General features: G+C 29.9%; 2 protein-coding genes across 3 annotated transcripts; one reads left to right on the top strand and one right to left on the bottom strand.

Annotated features, from left to right (window-relative positions):
* Positions 1 to 16: 16 nt before the first annotated feature.
* On the bottom strand, positions 17 to 1,186 carry OCT59_014563 (the record flags this gene model as incomplete). Of its 2 annotated transcripts, XM_025312307.2 has the most annotated exons (6): positions 17 to 338; positions 426 to 637; positions 713 to 824; positions 891 to 917; positions 995 to 1,046; positions 1,119 to 1,186. In XM_025312307.2, the coding sequence occupies 5 exons, from the start codon at positions 1,168 to 1,170 to the stop codon at positions 548 to 550; spliced, it is 333 nt and encodes a 110-aa protein (XP_025190175.1). In that variant the 3' UTR covers positions 17 to 338; positions 426 to 547. The 2 variants fall into 2 exon arrangements, with proteins under 2 accessions (XP_025190175.1, XP_066002309.1); XM_066150106.1 differs by lacking the exon at positions 1,119 to 1,186 and having other exon boundaries at positions 17 to 637; positions 995 to 1,086.
* A 1,185-nt stretch (positions 1,187 to 2,371) lies between these two features.
* On the top strand, positions 2,372 to 6,165 carry OCT59_014564 (uncharacterized protein; the record flags this gene model as incomplete). Its single annotated transcript, XM_066150107.1, has 18 exons — positions 2,372 to 2,522; positions 2,598 to 2,672; positions 2,741 to 2,802; positions 2,875 to 2,946; positions 3,012 to 3,107; positions 3,166 to 3,276; positions 3,368 to 3,458; positions 3,548 to 3,561; positions 3,622 to 3,684; positions 3,751 to 3,945; positions 4,026 to 4,135; positions 4,204 to 4,336; positions 4,412 to 4,544; positions 4,611 to 4,842; positions 4,908 to 4,998; positions 5,080 to 5,379; positions 5,456 to 5,532; positions 5,614 to 6,165. 18 exons carry the CDS (start codon positions 2,372 to 2,374, stop codon positions 5,921 to 5,923), a joined length of 2,316 nt encoding a protein of 771 aa, XP_066002310.1. The 3' UTR covers positions 5,924 to 6,165.
* Between the last annotated feature and the right edge of the window lie 18,980 nt (positions 6,166 to 25,145).

A 25,145-nucleotide genomic window follows, 5' to 3' on the forward strand; every position in this document is an offset into this window, starting at 1 on the left:
CAAGATATATTTTTTAGTTTTTAATTGCGCATTTTGTAGCACAATTTAAGGAAATGTATTTATAGATATATTACGTACCATAAATTGAAGAAAAAATTGAAAATTATAAAATTTAACAGAATTTGGATAAGTTATGATTGTTACAATTTCATTTGATTCTAAAAATGATTTCATCAATGACTGCTATTATTTTTGCAGCAACTACTGAATTTTGAACATCTGCAAGATATTGGAAACAAGTTTTCTCTCGTATACCAAATGAATTTATCAGAATATTTTTAATCTTCAATATTTCGTGATATGCGAATCTCGAAAAATCTACTTATATATCTGCAATTCTATTACATAAATTATATAAAATTATATGTTATAGGTTGTCTTATGCCAACAAATAGAAAGCTCCTCTTTTAATCGTAAATTAATACCTTTTTAATAGGATAAAATTTTGGATAATTTTACAATTATCATGTTCAAAGCAGAAACAGATTGAAACAAGCCTCGCCACAAAATCACATTTCATATCCCACCACCCTTCAAGCAGTAAATGTCATCTTTTCTTAAATCCATATTTTTTCCGTTCATAAAATAGATCTGTTTTCGAAGATCCCAGATTAACGATTTTTGGACATCCATCTCTCTATAAATCAAAAAAAAAAAAAGAAATTTAATATTTTACAAAGAGAAATGATTAAGAAATAAAATAAAATCTCACATCTTTTTCTTGTAAAACACATTCTTTACAATAATACGCATCTGAAACACCTGGAGCACCACAAATCACACAACGACCTTGATATGATCCATAATTACATTCGTCACAAATTCTATAGAAATTACATTGAAGGCTGTAAAATTATAATATGGTTTCTTTTAAAAAACAATATACTTACCGAACGAGAGTGTCCGGCCGCACATAACTAATAATAATTTTTTAAAAAAAGATTAATATAAAAACTTTTTAAGCAATTACTAAACTTAATGAACTCTCACTTACGAGTCGCAAATAACACATTTGCCATCACATTTCTCGCATAAACGACCGATTGCTGCAATATTAACAAAGAACATTTTAAGGAACCTAATCATATAGTTACATAAATTTCATTCTTACTTCTTACCAATCCCTGGTTGTTTACGACACATAATCAAATCTGGGTGATGTTTTGCCATTTTCAATCAAATATTTAATGATAAATTGATGCTATCTTGCTGTCTATTTATCAGCTACAGGTATGATTATTAATATTTCTACCCGGAAATTTGATTGGTTCTATTCATTTCTGTTTTTGATCAGTACAACCTCTATGTACCGATCCCCGGTGTACCCGATAATTTCCTGTACCGATAAATTTTCATTGTCCCATTTCACGTATAATGAAAAAACCGCGTTGTATCGATATTGTATATAATTTCGCGATGTAACGTATAGTCGTATACCGATACTTTTTCTTGGTCCCTTTATAATAACATATATTAAGATGTACCGATATTTTAGCTACACTAGTATTAATTCGGGCCAGCCGACTATAAAGTTGACCCGAGTAAAAGATTTAATTTGAACTCTTTTGCGGTTTATTTTGCCGAAATTTAATTATTTTGCCCCATTAATCGGGTGGTGTTTGTCCGCATTATGTTACTCGTAATATATTCAATGTATTGATATTGTTTCCAATTAGAAGCATCGGTATTAATAGACGTGATTTACAATATGATATACAGTAATTGTGTACCGATAATTCAATGTACCGATACTTTTTCCCTAAAACAACCTCATCGGTACATAGAGGTTTGTAATCCAGTATCACCGTCACTTTTTCCGGCACATCTGAAATGTGTGTCAGGTTGACGGCACAGTGTGGCGCAGTAATTTCAAAAAAAGTTAAAGATTTTCTTTTTGCTTTCATTAGATGTATTTTCATCTGTTTTACAAAATTCACTTATAAATGGAAGGAGGTTTTGGAAATAGATTTTGACTTTAGTATATTTTATCGTCTTTTGCCGATCATTTCCAAAATTGGATTTGTCGAAAAAACAGTTTTTGTTAAATAACTCGAAAATGGCCTTCCAATTTCCAAACCACCTATATATTCTCTAAGTAAATTTGCAGAGCGGACGAAAATACATCTAGTGCAGGAATTTAAAGGTTTATTTTAGATAGAAAAATCGCTGCGCCACACTGCGCCGTCAACCTGACACACATTTCAGACGTGCCTTTTTCCGTCCACATGACTTTTACCAGCATTAATAATTAATCAACCCATTTTTAGATATGATCGGCAAATTGATCACGTGACCGTGATGGTTTTTACAAATAGATCGACTTATTTGCCGAAAAATTTCATTCCTCTCACGTTCATACTATTTTGATAATATGACAACCCCTTTAAATCTTTATTTATGTTTAGAAGATTCGCCGAATTTTCGAAAAGAATTGTCTGAAAGCGAAAATTCAATTTTTGGACTAGAAACTACCATAAAAAGTCTTGTCAAGTTGACGAGAGCCAGTGTTGAACTTGCTTCAGGTAAACTGTGTAAAAAAGTGCGCTATGAAAGGTCAATTGAATATATCTGTCAATCAATTCTCGATTAATAATTAGAATATACGGCTAAACAACTTCAATTCGCTGAGGAACTTGGAAATTTTGCAAAACGACAACCTGATTCACTTATCAGTAAGAATTGTATTTTTAAAATTCATCTTTAATAATAAATTTTATATAACACATATAATATCATATAGAAACAATCTTATCAAAATATGCAAATTCAATTCAAGAGGTTGAAAGAAGTCGAAAAATTCTTGTAAGAATCTTTAATTTACTTTTTTTTCGGTTTTTCTTTTTGGATAATTATTAAAACTATTATAAAAAAAAGCAATCGCATATGTATAGCATGTTCATTGAACCGTTAGAAGCATTTGCTAAGAATGGAATAATACCATTAAAGGTTAGTAAACCTTCCATGTGATAAAATCATGTGACAATTATTTATTCCATACTATGATTATTTAGGAAATGAAAAAAGTTGCGGAAAAAGCAAGTTATGATGCTGATTCGGCGCTTGCTAAGTATATGAGTAAACGACCTCGAGATACAGGAATTTCTGAGGTAAGTTATTTATAACATTATTAAAACTTAATATATTTTATTGACATTAATTTTCTAGGCATCTCTGGAAGTTTCAGAAACTCGTAAAGAATTTCATAATCGATATCTCGATTATGTAATAAAAATAAATGAATTGGAAGCAAAGAAAAAATTTGAATTTATGGAATATGTAAAGGGTCCATTTCGTTAGTTTATTAGGATAGATATCCGATTAATTTTAAAAGATAAATTTATTAATATATAATTTAATATGCTTTTAGATTTTGGCTATAATGTTTACGGAATCATCATTTTATCATCAAAGCTACGAAATATTGAAGGATATGGAACCTCATATGAAAGACGTTACAAGTGAGACATTAATGATTAATAATTTGTTGATATTTAATTATATATAGGGCCGACTTTATTGTTTTCTCATTTATAATTGTTATTAATAGGATTGCTTCATGAGGTAAATAATGTACACTTAGGAAACTTTTTATGAATAACCTAATAAGTAATAATTTTTCAGGCGAGAGCAAAATTTAATGATGATATTCAAGAATCACAACATTCAAAGAATTCGATTATAGAGGTAAATTTTTCTTTTATTTTTAGAATTAACTGCATTATATGTTATTAATACTTATTTGCTCTCCAGAAAGCCAAAGAAACATATAATCCATTATATTCTTATAAAAAATCTCCTGAAGACGTAACTTTAGGCGTGAATTCTTCTATAGCAAAATCTGGGTATCTATTTATAAAAGGAAATCAACGAGTTATGCAAACATGGACTCGTAGATATTTCTTCATTTTAGATGGACAATTGAATTATATTGATAGAGGGGGAAGGGTATGAATAATTTAGAAAATTTTATTTTATTTATTTATTAAAAATTTTTTTTCTTTTTTTAATATAAACTTCTCTTATAGATTTCAAAGGACGATGATGAGATGGAATCGATAACATTACGCCTTTGTCATATTAAACCTGTTAACAGTACAGATAGACGCTTTTGTTTTGAGGTAATATCTCCAAATAGGTAAGTAGTCTTTTTTTATTATTTAAATTGAGTTCGATTATAGTCTTCACACTATTTTTGGATTAAAGAACATATGTGTTGCAAGCTGAAAACCAAGAAGAAATGAGAGATTGGATTTATTGCTTACAAACAACAGCACAAGATGCAATATATTCTCACCAAAGTACAATGTTTAACGCAAATAGTTCAGATCAGTTTCAAGTATATATTTTTTAAAAAAAATCTCTTTAAAACAGAGCTCTTGCATATATTTTTAATTGACTAATTTGTTCTTAGGATGTATCAAGAGATGAACTTGTTAATAATCATGATCGAATAAATAACGAAAGTTTGAATAGAACAGAGAAATCTATGTCCCGGATAAAAAATTTGCCGGGAAATGATATTTGCGCTGATTGTAAATCAAAAGGTAAAATAATCTCATTCAAACCTTTTTATTATAAACTAACAATGAGGTTTCTCTTTCATTCTTCAGATCCACGGTGGGCGAGTACAAATTTTGGTACTTTACTATGTATAGAATGTTCTGGAATTCATCGCAGTTTGGGTGTTCATGTTAGTAAGGTTAGATCATTAATGTTGGACAAATGGGAACCGGAGTCACTTGGAGTTATGCTTAAATTAGGAAACTCTAAAACAAGTTCAATATATGAAGCAAAACTTGTGGGCAATAATGAAATTATCATGAAGAATCCTTCTTGGGAAAGGTATGTTTAATGTGCGTACTTTTCTTATATTGTTTTACTTGTTTTATTAATATATTTTTTTGCAGATCAGAGAAGGAAAAGTTCATTATAGACAAATATGTTAGAAAAATGTTTATAGTTTCTGAAGAGGACGAAAGTAATGATACAGTTGATTTGGTAAGAATACACACAAATTTCTCTTGTTTATTTTGCAATTTGTAGTTAAACCAAAATCCAAACAATTATTTTGATTATAAGGGATTTTGGAAAGCTATATGTGAATCGGATCTCTATGAAGCTTTAAGATATTTATCACTTGGAGCCAATGTAGATTGGAAAAACAAAGAGATAAATTCCACTACAGCACTACATCAAGCAATATTAAGGAATGATGATGTTTCAGTAGAATTTTTACTTCAATGGCTTTGTAATATAAATGAAGCAGATAATGATGGATGGAGTGGACTTCATCATGCCGCAGCAACAAATAATTCTAGATTATTGTTAACTCTAATGAAAAGACATGCTGACATTAATTTAAAAGATAAAAATGGAAAGGTATAAAGGAAGAAAAAAAAAGAGTTTTTTTTTATAATAAAGAATATTTATTGAAAAGATTAATTATTTTTAATAGATTCCGGTTGATATTGCAGTTGAATTACAGCATGTACAAGCTGTAACAGCATTAAGGTTATTTAATTTTGAAAATGAGTTAACTAGGACACAGTATTCTACATTTGGAGTAGATGAAGCATTGACAAGTATTAACAAACCACCATATATTTCACACAGTACTACATCAAGTATAGATTTAAGATTTCCAGTTACAACAAAAATAACGAATAACAATGATCAAGATAAAAGCATACCTACATCATTATCATCATCACCAATAACTAAATCAGGTTTATTAAATATGGATGATGCTGAACTTATCAGCAAAAGCATTATTGGTGATGAATTTTTCAATAATATACAAGAAACAGGAGTTAATTTTGGAATTTCCAATTTAGTTACTTCTAAATTTTCTTTAGCCTCTTTGAAATTACCTAATTTTGGAAATATACAAAAAGAAAATGAAACTGAAGAGGAAAATAAGTAATAGACTAAAGTATATTTCTATAAATATTATTTTATTAATAGAATATTTATATTTTAATAATACTGTATTAATAATACTTAGCAGATTGTTATCAATTCTTATTTTTTTTACCTTTTAATTATAGTATTATAAGATTTTACTTCTAATAGAGATTATAGTAAATGTAAGATAAAATTTACAATTATGTAAAACACTTGATTTTATTATATATAAATAAATTTATAATAGAATTCTGCTTACTTATAAGATAGTTTACTGGAAATTTATAGTGAAATATATAATTGAAAATTTTTGAAAATCCTATTATATATAGATAAATTACACCTAAAAAAGAAAATAATACATTATTTGTTATGATTTTTTCCTTTTTAAATCAATTAACCAATAGGATTGCTGGTAAAATTACTAGTAAATTTGAAATTTTTTCCAGAAACCTTTATTAACTAATAGAATTGCAATAGAAATTTACATATAAAATAAACTTATTTAATAGTTAGTAAAAATATCATAAAATATACAGGAAATTCTTTTGTATTTATGATATTACAATAGAATCCCACTTTAATACTCCTTCAGGAAAAATTTTAAATTTACTAGTAATTTTATCAGCAATCCTATTGGTTAATTGATCTAAAAAGGAAAAAAATCATAACAACTTAGTGTAATATTTCCTTTTTTAATGTAATTTATTTATATATAGTAGGATTTTCAAAAATTTTCAATTATAAATTTTACCTTAGATTTCCAATAACCTATTTTATAAGTAAGCAGAATCCTATTACAATACAAATTATTGGCATAGTATATTTTTAAAATATATAATATATATTTAAAATTTAAAATTGGCTAAAGTTAATACAAATGTATTTTCAAATCATAATTTTGACTAAAATTTAACTCTAGTTAAATTTATAATACTAACTTAAATTTTGTTAAAATTGAAAATTTCAGGTTATACTAGAAAATTTATATAATGTAATATTATTTTTAACAATTATGGTTATTTTATCTGATTTATAAAAATATTTTTATAAACTTTAAAAATTAAAAGTTTTATTTTATTTAGTTCAATCCAATTAAAAAAAATTGTACATTATATATTTATTTTAATATACAGTTAACTCCCTCTATAGTCACTCCCGTTATAGTCATATTCTACTATATAGTCACACCAGTTGAATGTTCAAAACACTTTATTATTAAAATCTATCATATATAGTCACAATCTATCTATAGTTACTATCACACCTATTCTCAAAAATCTTATATTAAAAAAAACCGTTTATAATCACAGTTATATAAAAAATATATTAAATAACTTGGCATCTAATGATCATACAAAAATGTAGCATAGCTTGTTAGAATCGTCTTACTGAAATGAATCGAATGGTCGTAGTTTTATCCTTTTACAATCACTGGCTGATGAATTATTCAACAAAATGGTTAACATCGGCATTATAATATTTCTTGATTTACATTTACTGCGCATTTAACATTTTGCTAAATTTCTCAGTACCTAGTAATTGTAAAAAGATGATTAATAGCTCGTTAGAATCGCCTCATCAAGACGAATCGAATGGTGGTAAGCTCATCTCTCTATGATCAATATTGACGGAGTTATTACTTAAAAACTATTTGATATTTTTTAATTTCAGAAATTGATCTAGTGATTGGATTTTGGTGTATCTTATACCATTAGATTCATCTCATCAAGACGAATCAAATGGTAGTAAGTATACTTTTCGTCAAAATGACAAAATACTAATTAAATTTATTTTGATAGACGTAATGTATTTTGACAGACGTAATTAACTTATAGTAATTTTATAATAAATAGTAAATTGGTCTATTTACCGAAATATAACATAATTAATTAGTGAAAAAGTATAGTAGTAAGATCGTCTCTTTAGGATCAATATTGGCAGAGTATTACAATTAATCTAGTGATTGGATTTCAATGTATTTTATACCATTAGAACTGCCTTATCAAGACAAATCGAATGGCAGTAATATCATCTCTCTACGATTAATATTGGTAGAGTTACGATACAATAAATTTTAAGTAGGACCCTGGATATCTCCAAAACAGGTCATAAGTCACACTTTCGGCAGATTGGCCCATTTTTCAGGGGCTCAAAAAATCGTTTTTTGTAAATATCTCGGCATCCAGTGGTCCAATTTTGATGAACTTTTTTTTAAATTGTAGAGCTAAATGAGGGCTACAAAATAAAAAAAAGTTCATTAAAATTGAATTACTGGATGCTGAGATATTTACAAAAAACGATTTTTTGAGTTTCAGCAAAAAGGGGTGTTTTTGGCCAAAAGTCCATTATGACCTTTATATTAGATATCCGGGGTCCTTTTTAAGTATAATTCTGGTCAAAATTATGTTAATTTTTGGCTGGAATTATGATATACTAATATAAGAAATTTTTTATATAGTCACATTTCTTTATAATCACCAAATATGGAGGATCATCGCAACTCTTTCCTGAATTTTTGAAAATACTAATAAAAATTATTTTTGAAATTTTCGTTCAAAAATTTCTAAGTGCTCGTTCACAATACTAATATTTCCACAGTTGCTTTCCTCTTTACTGAGCTTTAAACTATGACTACACCTCCAGCTCCTTCTGTTATTAACCCGGATATTCTACCGCCACCGTGTCCTATTGCTTCTACTCCCTCTGGAGACCGACCTTTGTCTCCTACCAATACCGCTAGCGCTCCTAATAAACGTACACGTACTGTCTCTGATGACGCGATGAATGTTGATATAACTTCGCGCCCAAAAGCCCTCCCGCTCCCACCTTTACTTCTACCGTTCCTTCTGGTCTTCCTGTCAACAAAGTCCACGTGATTACTTCTCCTCAAAATATTAACACTCCTGTTGAAACTGTTGACGCTTCTATCCATGCTCCCTCTAATACCAGTGGTAAAGGCAAAGCTGTCGTCTTTGATGTCCCAGAACGACAACTATCTCCCGATGGTAATGCTGCTGCTATCAAATCTGCACCCTCTCGTTATCATGCTGCGGCCTATCTACGCAACGCGCCTGACGCGTTCATAGCTAAATTCACCACCAATCGCTCTATGTGTGATGAGGTGGATTGTTCACTCTCCCGTTATTCCTCTTATGGTGCTCGCGCACGATGCGATGGATCAGGCGATAACAAGAAAATCCTTGTCTTCTTTAATAATCATGATGATTATACCAATTGTATCACCTCTCCACGTGCCGATCTCCTCGATTTGGCCTTCAGTCATTACTCCCCTGCAGACGCCAAGCTCAGTGACGAGATGAAGTCCTTATTCGTCACTGATATCCCACTTTTCCTAACTGAGACTCAAGTCCGTCAAGCATTTTCCCGATATGATACTGTAATCAAGTGCAAACTTACTCCTAGGAAACATTACTATAATGGACATATCCAGTTTTCCTCCGCGGATGCGATTACCCAATTTAATGATATTTGGGCGATCATTTGCCTTGGTAATTCTTTACGTGTCTGCCCGGCATCTTTCTTGAAAACCCAACGCGACAGCCGTAGAGAACATGTCGCCATCCTTGCTGGCATCCCAAAGAATATTAAAGAAGCTGATCTGTTGGAAATTGCTACTCAAGTTAACGCTAAAGCCCTTAACGTTCCTCTATCTATCAGCTCCTACAAGCCTAAACCCTACGTATATTTGAACTTCTCCTCGTTTCAATCTCTTGTCAAGCTGCCAAAGAAATGACCGCGCTTTCCGCGGCAAAGGTTTAACTTGGCACCCTCCTAATGAAGCTCACACTTTATGTTACGTCTGCTGGACGTTCGGGCTTGCTCTCCTTCAGTACGTAGCCCTCGCCCCACACGAAAAGTGGACGATCGCCTTAACAAACTTTACTCTCGCTTCAATGCTGGCCCTAGACGTGGCCATCAGGATTCACGACAATCACGTGACAATTCTAATTCCCGTTCAAGATCGCGTTCTAATTCTCGATCTCGCAATAATAATTCCTCTTCATCCCGCTCTAACAACAGCAATAATAAGTCTAACACTTCTTCGTCCCAATACTCCTCGAAGTAAGTCGGACTAACAATAATAATAATAATCCCAGAACAATGGAAATTCTTCCGGACCTACTCAGCCTCCGCACAAACCCCATCCTATTATTTCTACAACACCTACTTCTTCATCTGACAATCCTGCCCCTACGCTTCCTCAACATATTATTGATGAACTAAAGGCGCAGATTAAAGAGATCGCTAACACCCTCCATACTCTCGAGGAAACTGTCTCTTGGATGAACGATACTATCACGTCCTACGAACATAGGCTATCGAGCTCGAATCACGATTTAATTGCGATAACCCTGGCGACTCTGATTTGTATCCGCCTCGTGATGATCATGAAAATCAAAATTATTCTTATGATAATGGATGGGATGATGCTCCAACCCATAACACGAATTCTGGTTTCAATCTTCCTCCCCATACTTCCTCTTCTCTTATGGACGTTTCTCCTGATGCTTCCTTCTCAGCTTTGGATCCTAGCTCCATCCTATCAAGACGACATGTCCCCTTACCTGTTTTCCGACCTACTAAAATCACCCCCGACGTTAACACTTCCCGTTTGCAATCAGAAATTTTTAATGTTACTACTACACAAAAGAATCTTTCTGCCCAACTTGGTTCGATTATGGAAAAATTAGACTCCTTTTCTCCTTCAAAACCCTCCCCTTCTAATGATTGAACACCAACTTGTATCGGGTGTTTCACAGGAATTTCACCCCTATTGATAGTGCGATACCTAATTTTAATAGTCCTAATAATCCCCCTTCTCCTCCCCTTTCTTCCCCTCTTATTAACTTTGGACAAATCAATGTTAATGGATTATGTTCCCCTGTACGACAACTGCATTTGTTAAATTATTTCCTTCATTCTTCTTTTGGCGTTTTATCTTTAAATGATACTCGTCTTACTTCTTCTAGTGCTAAATTTATTTATCAAAATAAACATTCCCAATATAAATTTAAATCTTATTGGGCTCCTTCCCCCTCTAATTCGCGACCACATGATGGTGTTGGTCTTTTACTTCGCCATCCTTTACACAAACATGTTCAGAAGATTGATCCCTGGAAAGGTCGTCTTTTAAAATTAGATCTTTTTTTTCATCAGACAAAAATTTCTATTATCTCTGTTTATATTCCTCCTTATCATTCTATTCATTATAAAGAACGTGATGCTATTCTTGTTCAACTTAATTTATGGCTTGATAAAGCCCGTTCCAATAACTATCACGTAGTTATCCTTGGTGATTTTAATGCGCATGAAATTTCACATTCACATCTTCCTCAACATCATTTGAAAATTTTACGATCACTCTCTTCTCGATATTTTACGGATCACCAATCCCATATTTCCTCAATTTCAGGTCCTAGTCCTACCTTTTATCATCAAAATGGTTCTTCAAGACTTGATTATATCTGGTCATCCCCTGGATTTCCTGCTCCCGGTCTTTTTTCTCAAGTTGCAACTTGTCCTAAGCTGAATGATAATCAATTTACTGATCATCGTGTACTTATAATGGCTTTTGATTTTAGCTCATGTTTCGCTATTTTATCCAAAGCTCGATTAAAACAGAAAAGCGAACAACGCACCATCTTTCTTTATAAAAATTTGAAAGATGACAATTTGGAACAAATTTTCCAACGAAGTAAACTCACGTCTTGAGTTATACTTGACCACACACCACCCTTCAGTATCTTCACTTTCAGCTCCTTCATTGGACAAACTTTGGCACGCTCTTAAACGTTCTATTCTTGGTGGTGCCATTGATTCTCTACCATTCCAACATGTTTCCAATATTCATCACCATAAATATCCTCCTGAACTTACCATGCTTATTGCTGTCAACAAATTTTTGGATAGATTATTGTTTAAATTGACCACATCTAGGCCTGGTCGTCCTGCTCAAATTTTACAAATGATTAATTCTTTACCAACCCAATTAATCCTCCTTAAGTCTCTTTTAACAGATTATACTATACCTTCTTATAGTACAACACCGCTTCCTACTTTTGTCAAATTTTTACGTTCACAAAAAGCTTTGGTCTCAGCTTATCTTTCCACACAATTTCATCAGCATCGTGTAGATTCCATTGAATATTATACTGCTCTTAGAGATGAACATTTCTCTACATCTCTGGGCTCCTTTATTTCTTCAGCCCTATCAGTGGAACATCGTTCTATCGTCCTTGATAGAGTTTTGGTTGTTATTGACTCCAAACCCACATTACTTACTGATCCTTCAGATATCAAACAAGCTGCTATTAAACACTTCCAATCGGTTGTCACTCCTCCTTTGGTCCAGTATTCTTCTACGGATTCATTTCCTCCACGATGGCAACAAGCTTATACTCCTCTTCCAGATATTGATTCGTCCTTATATAACTCAGTTATGTCTCCTATTCTGGCCGATGAATGGAAAAACACTCTCAATTCCATGCCTAATAATAAAGCCTCTGGTCCTTCCAAGATCTCTTATGAGATGCTCAAACATTTAACTGGAGAAACTTTCAATTTGTCTCTTGTATTAGCCAATGCTTGTCTCATTCATGGAGATATTCCTGCCGATTGGCGTGAAGCGCTTGTTTATCCCATTCCAAAACCTCATGAATTTGACGCCCAATTGAAGAATACGCGACCTATCACTCTATTGGAAACAGTACGAAAATGTGTGGTTAAGGTCGTTACAACTCGACTATCAAAAATCCTAGCCGACAATCAAGTGCTCCAAGGTGGTAATTTTGCCGGATTACCAGCTCCACCGACATTCCTATTAAGATGCTTGATGCTATTATTCATCAACGACGCTTTGATAAAAGCGATGACCAAGAACTATGGGTTGTTTCTCAGGACATTTCTAAGGCCTTTGACTCAATTGATTTGAACATGCTTAGACTGGCTTTAATCCGTCTGCATATTCCGTCTTTATTGATCAAATTTATCATTAACTTTTCAAGGTCGTAATAATAAAATTATTACGCATCATGGTGATACTTCTGGATATAGAGTTAGAATTGGTATTGACCAAGGAGAAATCATCTCTCCACTATTATGGGTTATATACTTGGATCCATTACTTACCACACTTAATCGAGAAGCTTGTGATCCCTTTATTTTGAAATCTTCTGCATTATTGGATTATTCTTCAATTGAATATGAACAACATAATCTTCCTGTTTCACATATTACATTTATGGATGACTCTACTTTGATTGCTTCATCTAAACAAGGAATTGAAGATCGCCTTTCCATCACTGCTGAATTTTATACTTTAAACAATACTCAAGCAAATTCAGCAAAATATATCCTTCTTTCTTCTGAACAATTTTCTCAAACTATTGTATTTGATCTATTCCCATCTTCTTTAAATACGATTCATACCCTTACTTTAAAGGCGTTAGCCTTATCTACATCTTTTCAGTTTTTAGGTGTTTGGTTTAACCTTTCGGCTTCTTCTCGTTTCGTTCATAGCCAAACTGTTTCCATGGTCAAAGACATGGCCACTCTACTCAGTCCTAAAAAACTTTTAGCACAACATATAGCTTATCTTTATAACGTTGTCCTACTTCCGAGGCTAGAATTTCGCTTACAATCCACATTATTTGCAGAATCCACCATTAATCGCATGGTTTCTCCAATGCTTTCTCTTATTCGTCAGAAGGCTGGTTTGGCCTCAGTCACTCCTCTTTCCACACTCTTCACACTGTTGCCTTTCTCTATTCAACAAGCGTTTGGTCGATTTCTATCATCTCATGTGGCTTCACGGCAGAAAATTTTTTCTCACCCTTCATATAAGCTCTTTGCTAATTATATGATTACTTATCTCCAAGGTTTTTTGGACTGTGATGTCTGCCCTTCTACTATTGACCTGGAACCATGGTCCCACACCTTTTCTTTGCGAACACATTCTTTATTTAATTCTTTATTGTTCTCTTCTCGTTTAAATATCACGTGGTCTTTACTGTTCCAACCTCCGAGGAAAGATTTACGTCTGGCGATTCCACTCTGGTCTATTTTACCAAAAGATTTATTTACTTCCATGAAAAATGTTCGGAAAAATTTCTGCACTCATTTTCTTGCTCAATTGATTACACCGTGTGGCTCTCGACTTCTCTCACAAGGAAAGATTTACGCTTTCTTAAACGAGTATCGAACAAAGGATCTGTGCCTGCTTGGTTTAATTATTTGTTCAATCTTATTGTTATTCCTAATTCACCTTCTTTTTTTATTTTACAACAATTTAGAATTCCTAGTTCTCATACCGTAGCTTCTATTTCTTTTATAGATATTAGTCGAAATTATTGGTTTAACCCTCAATGGGCTATTTCTTTTAATTGCAATACTAACTCTTTCCTCGTTGGTCCGTGCGATTACTACCTATCCTGCTCCACGTAATGAAGCTCTTATTTCACATTGGATTGCGTCATCGGTTGATGATTTACTTTCTGAATTTACTGCATGCCAAGGCTGTGCCTCTGCTATTCCGCGATCCTCTACCTCTAAGACTTTGATTAAACGATGTCCTAGGATGTTTCTCTTATGTTCCGTTATCAAGTTTGATCCGTTATCCTACGAAACCTCGTACTTATATACATGCGGATACTCGTTCGGTTTCACTTTCTGCCTCGTTAGGCTATGCCAAATCTCTTTTACTATTTCATCTTTTTGCTCCGGTTCGCTTACCTCCTACGAATGAACTAGTGCTTAGGATCTCTGATATCCAACTTCCTTCTTCGGTGTCTACGCTTTATATTGATGGTTCCTTCCTTTCTCCTCCTAGTCATCCGGCATCCTCGATGGCTTATGCATGAACTGCTATAGATCCTGATGGATTTATTTTGGAATCCCATTATAATATCATCTCTTCCATTTTTCCTTCTGCTTTACGTTCAGAAGTTTTTGCTTTATTGCACGGATTGGACTCCCTTCCTCGGAATTCAAAGATTACTGTCGCCACTGATTGTCTCAATTACTTTCTTTATGGTCTTTATATGTGAATGCTCCTTTTATTCCCAGAATGCTTAAAGAATCCAACCACCTTTTGTGGTCCTCCATACGCACTATTATGTTGCAAAAGAATCTGGATGTTACCTACTTGATCAAGTTGTTCCTGCTCATGCCGACGACCCTTTCGAATAATCATGTGGATGCATTAGCCAAAGCCGCTCATACTGACTCACATCTTTCTTCTTGTCCACCATCGGAATTGATGGCTCCTTGCATTTTACAATTTAATTCCTTACCTGTGGATACGAATATCCGGAAATTTATTAGAAATATTTTTGACGCCAAAAGTCTTTTAACTCTTGCTGTATTACCAAGATTTAATTCCTATTCTTCAACTTCTGATATTGATTAGGGCTTGCACCAAATTTTGTCTCAATAACTATAAGCATTTTGTCTCTCATCGGAATGGCCGTTCCGAGTTTTGTGGTTCCGTATCGTTTAGATATGCTTCCAACGCTTACAACTCTTCAGAGACGAAAGCCTCTTCTTTATAATCCAAGTTGGCTTTGTCCTCAATGTAATTCCTTTCCTGAGACTTTAGACCATTTGTGGACTTGTCCTTATATTTTACCGGAATTTAGCCCTTTACAAACTTTTAAAACATTACTATTGGCTCTTCGGACTGCTTATCTTGATAATTTCCTTTCCGCGTCATCTTTAATCCCTTTACCGGACTCTTTTGCTGCTGAATTTATGGCTCTTAATTGTTGGGATTGTGACCCTCCTTCAATTTCCTGCCTGCGACTCACAAGAGGACTTATACCGATATCTTTGACAGAATTTCTTGGAATTTATTTTTCTTTACCTACCATATGGTCCATCTTAGATACACCTTTGCACGACTTTCATTTTGACCTTTATGTTCAAATCTGGTTGTGCCGATCCATTTTCTTTCATCATTGGGAATTAGCTCAAGGCATTACAAAAAAAATGAAAAATATGATGACATCGTCAGCTCTTGGGCCTTCTTCTATTCTTCGACCTTCCTCTACCATTCCTCTTGACTCTTCGACACCTTCCTTGACGACAGCTTCCTTGGATTCCTGGGTTTCTTGGGTTTCCTCTTCTATAATCCGTGGGAGATCTTGGATTTCGCATTTGGATTTTTGGCGCCGCTTAACAGTTCAGCATCTACTTAGGATTTCTTTTTGGTAATGGATTGGATCTTAGGACATGCTGGATAGTTGACTCACACTGGCCTTCGGGTAAAGATGGGGTATGCGTTTCTGTAAATAGTTTAGTTTTTCTTTACTTAATTTTATTTTGTTTAGATTTCTTTACTTGTATGAATCGTGAAGCTAGTTCTTTTTATTTTTTATGTTTATTTTCTATATTTGATATTTGTAATATTGTTCAATTTGTTTATTGTACTTTTCGTTTAAATTTAATAATAAAAGATAAAGTCATAAGACTGTTTGCTCATAATCACCAAATATGGACTGTCCCAAATGTGTGATTATAAAGAGAGTTGACTGTATTAAACTAATGCTATTTTAGTTATAAAAAAAAAATATTTACTTATTATTTTTATTTATTTATAATATTGGGTAAAGTTATTCTTCACCCCAGGTGAGTAATATTATTATTACTCATCTATAACTTTTTTTTGTATTTTTTAATTGTGCAATATATATATAGAATAAATGTATATATAACACCCTGTTACACACTTTATTTGTAACAACCTCATGTGACATTACACAATTTCAAAAAAAAGCGTAATGCTTCACAAGTCGCGTGATGACGCGTTATTGATAAACTTATTTGTCGCCTATTATTTATCACTGGTACACATTACGCAAGTTTTATTTATTGAATTCTCATAATATAACACTTAGTTCGCTTATTTTTTCGTTTCAAGTCTCCTACTTTTAATTTTTTTTTGCCCTAACTAACGAATTATCTTTGTCAAGATGAATACATTTGAATCGAATATCCAGGAATCTGTAAATAGTTTTTATTTTGTACTTTAAATAGTAGATACGATATCATTCTTATTTCAAAACATACAGAAACAGAAAGGATATTGAAACAAGTATACCATCAGGATGATACTAATGATGGTAAGTTGTGTTTCTTATGATATATCTGATTTGTTTTTGCCAATATTTATACTTTTATTTTCTCATATAGAGCAAGTCAAAACAAGTAACATAGCATTTCAGAACCTAGAAAGTGAAGATAAGATTATCAGTTCATCATATATATACTATAATCAACAAAAAGTAATATTCACTTTATCTTGAAGATTCAACTACAAGTCTTTGTATCAGTCATACCTACAGATCGTAGAATGATGTTGATGTTGTTATGGAAATATACGGTAAAAAGTATGAATTTGTAATCATAAAGAAATGATTAGGTCGTTACGAGAATGGAAGCATTAAGCACTAAAATTTTGGATGCGAATTTGGTGGTCATTATCTACCACAAAAATAGATCGATATTAATAGTCATTGAGATTATAAATCAAAACATCGACAATGTCCTTGGAGTATAAATTTTAATTGCCACCAAAATTCTCAAATCATTACAATTACTACCTTCATCAATAATTTGCATAACCATGCGCTATTTCCTGATACCAAAAAGTATTTATCAAAGTATCGTCATATTCCTAAAAATATTCTGAATGAAGTCCAATTTCTCACAGAACATGGAAATTTACTGATTACCACTCAAAGAAAGCTATTGAAAGCCAAATTTCTGACTATTTCTATTCTTGACGTTGACCTTACAAATGTAATACAAAAGTACAAGGTTAAGTTAGATGTGGAACATAACTATACTTATCAGCGGAATTGAATTTTTGAATTATGACTGATGTAATTAAAATGCCGTAATTTGGCATAATTATATGTTTTATTAGTAAATATTTGTACTGACGTAATTGTTTTTGGCTATGCCGTAATATTTTGACATTGACTTTTTAATTCTACTGAAAAGTATAAACATGATGCATCCACTCTTTTTCTTAAAGCGCATAATTGTCGAGCGTAAGTTAAATAATGCACTTGGTTGGTTTGTTGAATTTCAAATAGATCAAGAAAATAAAGAAAATTTCAGCTACGGTTGTATTAGTCTATTAGATGTCTCCAACTCAAATCGCTCTTTGGCTGGAATATCACGACATCATCCTGAATGATAATACGGCAAAAATAAATTGATATAACATGCCACTTTCACTCTTTCTCGCCATCGATAATAATACTAGATTGCGTCTTATTGCACAAGCTTTCGTATCTGATAAAATAATGGAATCTTATAAATGGATTTTAGAATGTACTAAAAAAACAATAATGTCTAAACTGTTAGTTTTTGTTACTGATATAGATCCAGTTATGGATGCGGCAATTGAGCAAATATATAAAATAACTTACCTAATTCACTGTATTTTCCATATAAGTGAGAATCTGCCAAAAAACACAAAATCAAAACTTTCTGATCAATATGATGATTTGGTTCACGATTTTTATCATTGTCGTAATAGCTTATGTGAAGACCTATTTTATAAAAGATGGTCTAGGCTTTTAGAAAAGTATCCTAGCTATACATGAACCTGAAATTGGTTAATTTTGACCTCCAAAATGTTCAAAATAATCGAAATGATTTCGACTTGAGCCCTCCAAAAGTCAAAATGGTCGAAATTACATCATAGTCATATGATTTTATAGTGTTAAAATAGAAATGTGGCGCAGTAATTTTATGTAGATCAATTTTGTAAATCATTTCGTAGATCCCTTGATTTTTTCGATTTTCTTAATTTTCTTGATTTATTTGATAAATCTGATAAATCTGATAAATTTGATATATTTGATTTATTTATTTTATTTATTTTATTTGTTATATTTTATTTATTTGTTATATTTTATTTATTTGATATATTTATTTTATTTTATTTATTTATTTTATTTTATTTATTTATTTTATTTTATTTATTTATTATATTTGTTTTATTTATTTTATCAAATATTCTTGATTTTTATTTTATTATAAATAGTGATAGGATTTTACCAAGTAGAAGGGAGAGGTCAGTTAGTTAGTGAAGAATTGTATTGTAGTTTTCGAGTTATACGAAAAGAATATTATTCCCAATAGTATAATTCAAGATAGTTAATTTCGCAACCAAGAGATTATCTATATTTTCGTCGTATCTAAGGTTGCTTGTCTAAACTTCTTCAAAATCCTACGATTAGTTTTGTCAAAATTTTACTATAGATTTATTATAGTTTCAGCAGAGTTTCGGCAGTTTCGGCATTTATAATAAGTTTTGGCAGTTTCGCCTTTCTCCAAAGTTTCGCCAGTTTTTTAATATAACTTTAATATAGTTTCAGCAGAATTTCGCTTTTCGGCGAAACGCCATCTTGCTTAAACCCCTAGGTTTCGGCAAGCAACCTTAGTTGTATCCAAAATCTTACATTATTTTAATAAAAACCTATTTTCTTTAACTGAACATCCAACGTTATTTCACGTGATTAATTGTAATCAACTTAAAACTCTTCTATTAAGTTAAACTCCAGTTAACCTGTTAAAGCATTAAAGTTTTTCAGTCAGCTTTAATCGTTGACAGGATAACAATTTGGTGCGAGTTGGGTGGAAACTAAAGAAAAATAGTAATTGTGAATGAATAAGAAATTTCAGTACTTACAACAGATTTTTCAGCATATAGAAGACCATAATCAAGGAAAACAGGATTTAATTGAAGATTTATCGTGTGCAGATTGCTATCCAGAAGATCAGAATTTAGGATTATTAGAGAATCCCAGATTTAGAGAATTTTGGCAATTCGTTATTTTACCCAGGTATCCAGATAGTGTTTTTACACAAAATACTATACGAATCTTTAGGCAGGACCCCGGATATCTCCAAAACAGGTCATAAGTCACACTTTCGGCAGATTGGCCCATTTTTCAGGGGCTCAAAAAATCGTTTTTTGTAAATATCTCGGCATCCAGTGGTCCAATTTTGATGAACTTTTTTTTAAATTGTAGAGCTAAATGAGGGCTACAATATAAAAAAAAGTTCATTAAAATTGAATTACTGGATGCTGAGATATTTACAAAAAACGATTTTTTGAGTTTCAGCAAAAAGGGGTGTTTTTGGCCAAAAGTCCATTATGACCTTTATATTAGATATCCGGGATCCTCTTTAGGCCCTATAAAAAATATATATACGGTTAGTATACTGTATTTTCATATTTTGCGAACAGTATATTTATAGTATTATTACCGTATAATTACAGTATTTTCACATACTGTATATATTCGGTATTCTGCACACTATATCATATATACGGTTTGCATACAGTATATTTTTCCAGTTTCACCCGTATGTTTTATACTTGTAAACAGTAGAAAAACTGTATGTTTTATACCAATAAACAGTATATTGTTTTATATTTTATATTGCGAACAGTATACTTTTCCAGGATAAACCGTATATTTTATACTGATAAACAGTACTTTTTCCAGTTTAAACTGCATATTTTGTACTGATAAATAGTATATATTATTCAATTAAATCGTATATTTTATATTTGCAAACAGAATTTAAAATGCATTTATAATCAATAAAATTTTTATTAAATAATATTAAATATACAAATATTTTTTTATAAATAATATAAATAAAAAACTAGTATAAAATAATATACTATTTGTAAAAAAAATAATATTAGCAAAATATAAACAAAAAAAAAAGAAATTTAATTAGTAATATTATCATTATTTTAAATATAAAAAAGGAATAATAAAAGGTTAGTAAAAAAAAGAAATTTAATTAGTAATATTATCATTATTTTAAATATAAAAAAGGAATAATAAAAGGTTAGTAAAAAAAAGAAATTTAATTAGTAATATTATCATTATTTTAAATATAAAAAAGAAATAATAAAAAGTTAGTAATATTATTAATATATTAGTTAGATATAAAAAAGTAATAAAACGATAGTAGTAATGTTAGTAATATATTAAAAAAATTAAATAAAATACATAAAAGTAAAAAAAAAATATAATTAATATATGTTAATATATAATATTAATATAAAAATAAAAACATAAAACGGTGTACATATAGTTGTTTAATTAATATTGTTAAAATTCACCATTACAATTCCAGAGAGATATTAGTGAAAGTAATTGTTAATTGATATACGTGCATATCACTTTTTGTATAATTAGTAGTTTGGTACAAATATATATATTATATATTATCAAAATAAGTTTTTTATTTAATTTTTATTATTATATGTTAAAATAATTTTGGTATTCATTTTTATTGTCTTTTTTTTCTAAAAAAAAAGAAGAGAAAAGAATATTTTTTAAAAAATAAACAAAAAATAAACAATAACGTGTTATTAATGCATGTGATCAGCGATCAGCTGAATTTTAATTGGTTAAATATAGAAATGCGAAAATTAAAAAGCAGAAGTATTTTTTTTAAAATTTAAATCATACAGATTGTTTTTAAAGTTTAATTAGTAATTTAAAAGTTCTTTTTTTTAATAAGAAAATTTGTAAAAATTTTTCTTAATACTGCTTAATTTTTAAATTATAATTTATAAAAATGATTTATAATTGAGTTTTGAATTTAGTATTATCAATCGGACTTTGAACTTAAAAATTAAACAGTATTAACAAAAATTCTTGTGAATTTTTTAATAATTGTGATTTTACATCAGTGAGTTTTTGGGTAGTACATATTAGCAGATACTAGTATTGTTTGATGCTTTAAAGTGTAGAAAACTTACCCTATCACATGTCAAATAAATAAAAATTGGCTGATTTTAGCTATATTTATCTGATTTGTGACTTTTTACAGCCGTATTACCAATTCTTAACCACATTTTTCAGTTTTTTCACTATACAAAAAAATTGTATATACATTATGAAATATATATTTTCATAAAAAATTATATTGTAATATTGAATTAAAATTTAAAAAATATTTTATTAAGCAATATTAAATAAAAAACTAATCTTAAATAATTAACTTTTAAACAAAATACATTAAGAATATAAATTTACTTGTAATTCAATGTAATACGCACAATTATAAAAAATTAATAACTCCACAAATATTAACTGTGCCTTCATTAAAATAAATGTTCAAGTAGATTCTAAGCTGCTGAACAATTTTTAATTAATAAAAGAAGTTGATTTACTTTGGCTAAAGTGCTCAAAATATGCTCTGAAGTAACAAAATATAAAAAATAAAATTTGTAAATGAGTACCGTTGTGAAAATCATGAATAACTCATCAAGTATTAACTGTACCTTCGTGAAAATTAATATTCAAGTAGATTTTGACATGCTAAACAACTTTCAATTAATAAAAGAAGTCGATTTACTTTGACTAAAGTGCTCAAAATACGCTCTGAAGTGACAAACCAGAAAAAAATAAAATTCGTAAATGAGTACCATTGTGAAAAACGTGAATAACTCATCAAGTATTAACTGTACCTTCGTGAAAATTAATATTCAAGTAGATTTTGACATGCTAAACAACTTTCAATTAATAAAAGAAGTCGATTTACTTTGACTAAAGTGCTCAAAATATGCTCTGAAGTGACAAAACGGAAAAAAATAAAATTCGTAAATGAGTACCATTGTGAAAATCGTGAATAACTCATCAAGTATTAACTGTACCTTCGTGAAAATTAATATTCAAGTAGATTTTGACATGCTAAACAACTTTCAATTAATATAAGAAATTGGTTTACATTGGATAAAGTGCTCAAAATACGCTCTGAAGTGACAAAATGAAAAAAATAAAATTAGGACTCCGGATATCTAATATAAAGGTCATAATGGACTTTTGGCCAAAAACACCCCTTTTTGCTGAAACTCAAAAAATCGTTTTTTGTAAATATCTCAGCATCCAGTAATTCAATTTTAATGAACTTTTTTTATTTTGTAGCCTTCATTTAGCTCTACAATTTAAAAAAAAGTTCATCAAAATTGGACCACTGGATGCCGAGATATTTACAAAAAATGATTTTTTGAGCCCCTGAAAAATGGGCCAATCTGCCGAAAGTGTGACTTATGACCTGTTTTGGAGATATCCGGGGTCCTATCAGCCATAACAGCTATCACTGGTAATAGAGCTAATAATTTAAAATGTTAAGTTTTATTGAGAAACTTCTTGTTTATTTACTTTTAAAAATTAAATAACATAAGTTATTTGGGCATTGATGGGAGAGTTAAGAATTTAAAAATGGTAAGTTTCACTTTGAAACTTATTATTTTTATTTCTTTATTTATTACGTTTACTAATTTTTTTAATTTTTTATTTAATTTTCTTTGTAATTAAAATAGATTTTTTCTAATTATTGTTCTATATTTCATTAAATTGGAAAAAAATATAATAATATATAATAGGTGAAAAATGTTTCTTAGAAATCCTTATTAATTATGAAATTTTTGGAATTCTTAAAATTCCATATCTCAAAAAATTTACTGATGAAGTTTAGAAAAATAAGGTAACCTATTTTATAAATAAATAAAATTCTAATAGAATACATCTATATACTTGTATAAAGATAATTACAAAAAAATAATATATTAATATTTCTGAAAAGTCATGTTTTATTCAAATATAGCAAAATTTTACATTAGCATTAGAATTTTTTAATTATCACTAGAAAGATGATTATCAGTATTAAAAAAATATAGTGCCAGTAAAAATTGATAATTTTGGCTAACAGTAATAATCACTTCTGGTAATTTGAAGTAAAAAACTTAGCATTATATCTATTTAGTAGTAGTATTAATAAAGATAAAATTTTAATAAAATTAAATAAAGTACTTGAAAGATTACAAGTTCTTATAGTAATAAAATAAGATTTTACTTACTTTTAATAAAGATTTTTAAAAAAAATTTCAAATTTACTAGTAATTTTACCAGTAATTCTATTGGTTAATTAATCAAAAAAGGAAAAAAATCACAATAACTTAATGTAATATTTTCTTTTTTAAATATATAGTTTATTTATATATAGTATAAAGATCTTTAAAAATTTTTAATTATAAATTTTACTTTAGATTTTCAGTAACCTATTTTATAATTCAAATAAAACTATTTATCAATAATATAATATACAGTGGCGGTCAAAAGTATTGCATCACTTTTGACCTAAATTTACAACATGAATTACAATGATGATTATAATAAATTTATATTTATTTTAAAGCTTGAATCTTAAAGAATATATTGCAATTATTTTTTCGTCCAATTCATAGTGAAATCTTATATAAATTACATAATTTACAAAAATGTGAATTTTTGACTTTTTATTGAGAATAGCTACGACAAAATAAATGCCAGAATTTGATTCCTTAAGTGATATATAGTTCATATTCCAAAAATTGTAATGGTTGAGCCAGTAGTTATGGAGAAATTAGCTTTAAAAATAGGTAAAAATTAAGGTTACACATATGTAAAATGGCGATTTTCAGTATTTTTCATGATTTTTAAAGGCCGATTTCTCCACAACTACTGATTCAATTGTTACAATTTTTGAAATACGAATTATAAATTACTTAAAGAATCATATACAGGCATTTATTTTATCATAAATATTCCCAATAAAAAGTCGAAAATTTAAATTGTTGTAAATTATGTAATTTATACAAGATTTTACTATGAATTGAACAAAAAAATAATTGTAACATATCCTCTGAGATTCAAGGTATAAAATAAATATAAATTTATTATAACTATCATTTGTAATTTATAGTGTAAAAGGCGATGCAATACTTTTGACCGCCACTGTACCTTATAAAGTAAATTTTACTTTTCAAAGTTTAAAATATATTAAATATATTTAAAAATCTGGTTACAAAAAAAATGTTTAATAATTAATTTTTCAAAGAAACTGATTTGAAGTAGCATTTTTAATTGTTAAAATAGCAATTAACATTACTTCAAAAACTAAAAGTAATAATGAGTTAGTTTAATTATTAAAGATTTATTTTATCTAAAAAAAATATAAGAAATAAATAAGAGTTCCATGTAAAAAAAGAATCAAAAACACTATAGAAATATTAAATAATAATTAATTATAATGAATAGAATACTAATAAATATTAAAACAATAGCACACTTAAATGTTTATTATATGGAAAAGCTAATCAATATTAAAAAATATTTAAATTGATGTTAATT

Source organism: Rhizophagus irregularis, chromosome 22 (genome assembly GCF_026210795.1).
Source record: "Rhizophagus irregularis chromosome 22, complete sequence".
Taxonomy (NCBI): domain Eukaryota; kingdom Fungi; phylum Glomeromycota; class Glomeromycetes; order Glomerales; family Glomeraceae; genus Rhizophagus; species Rhizophagus irregularis.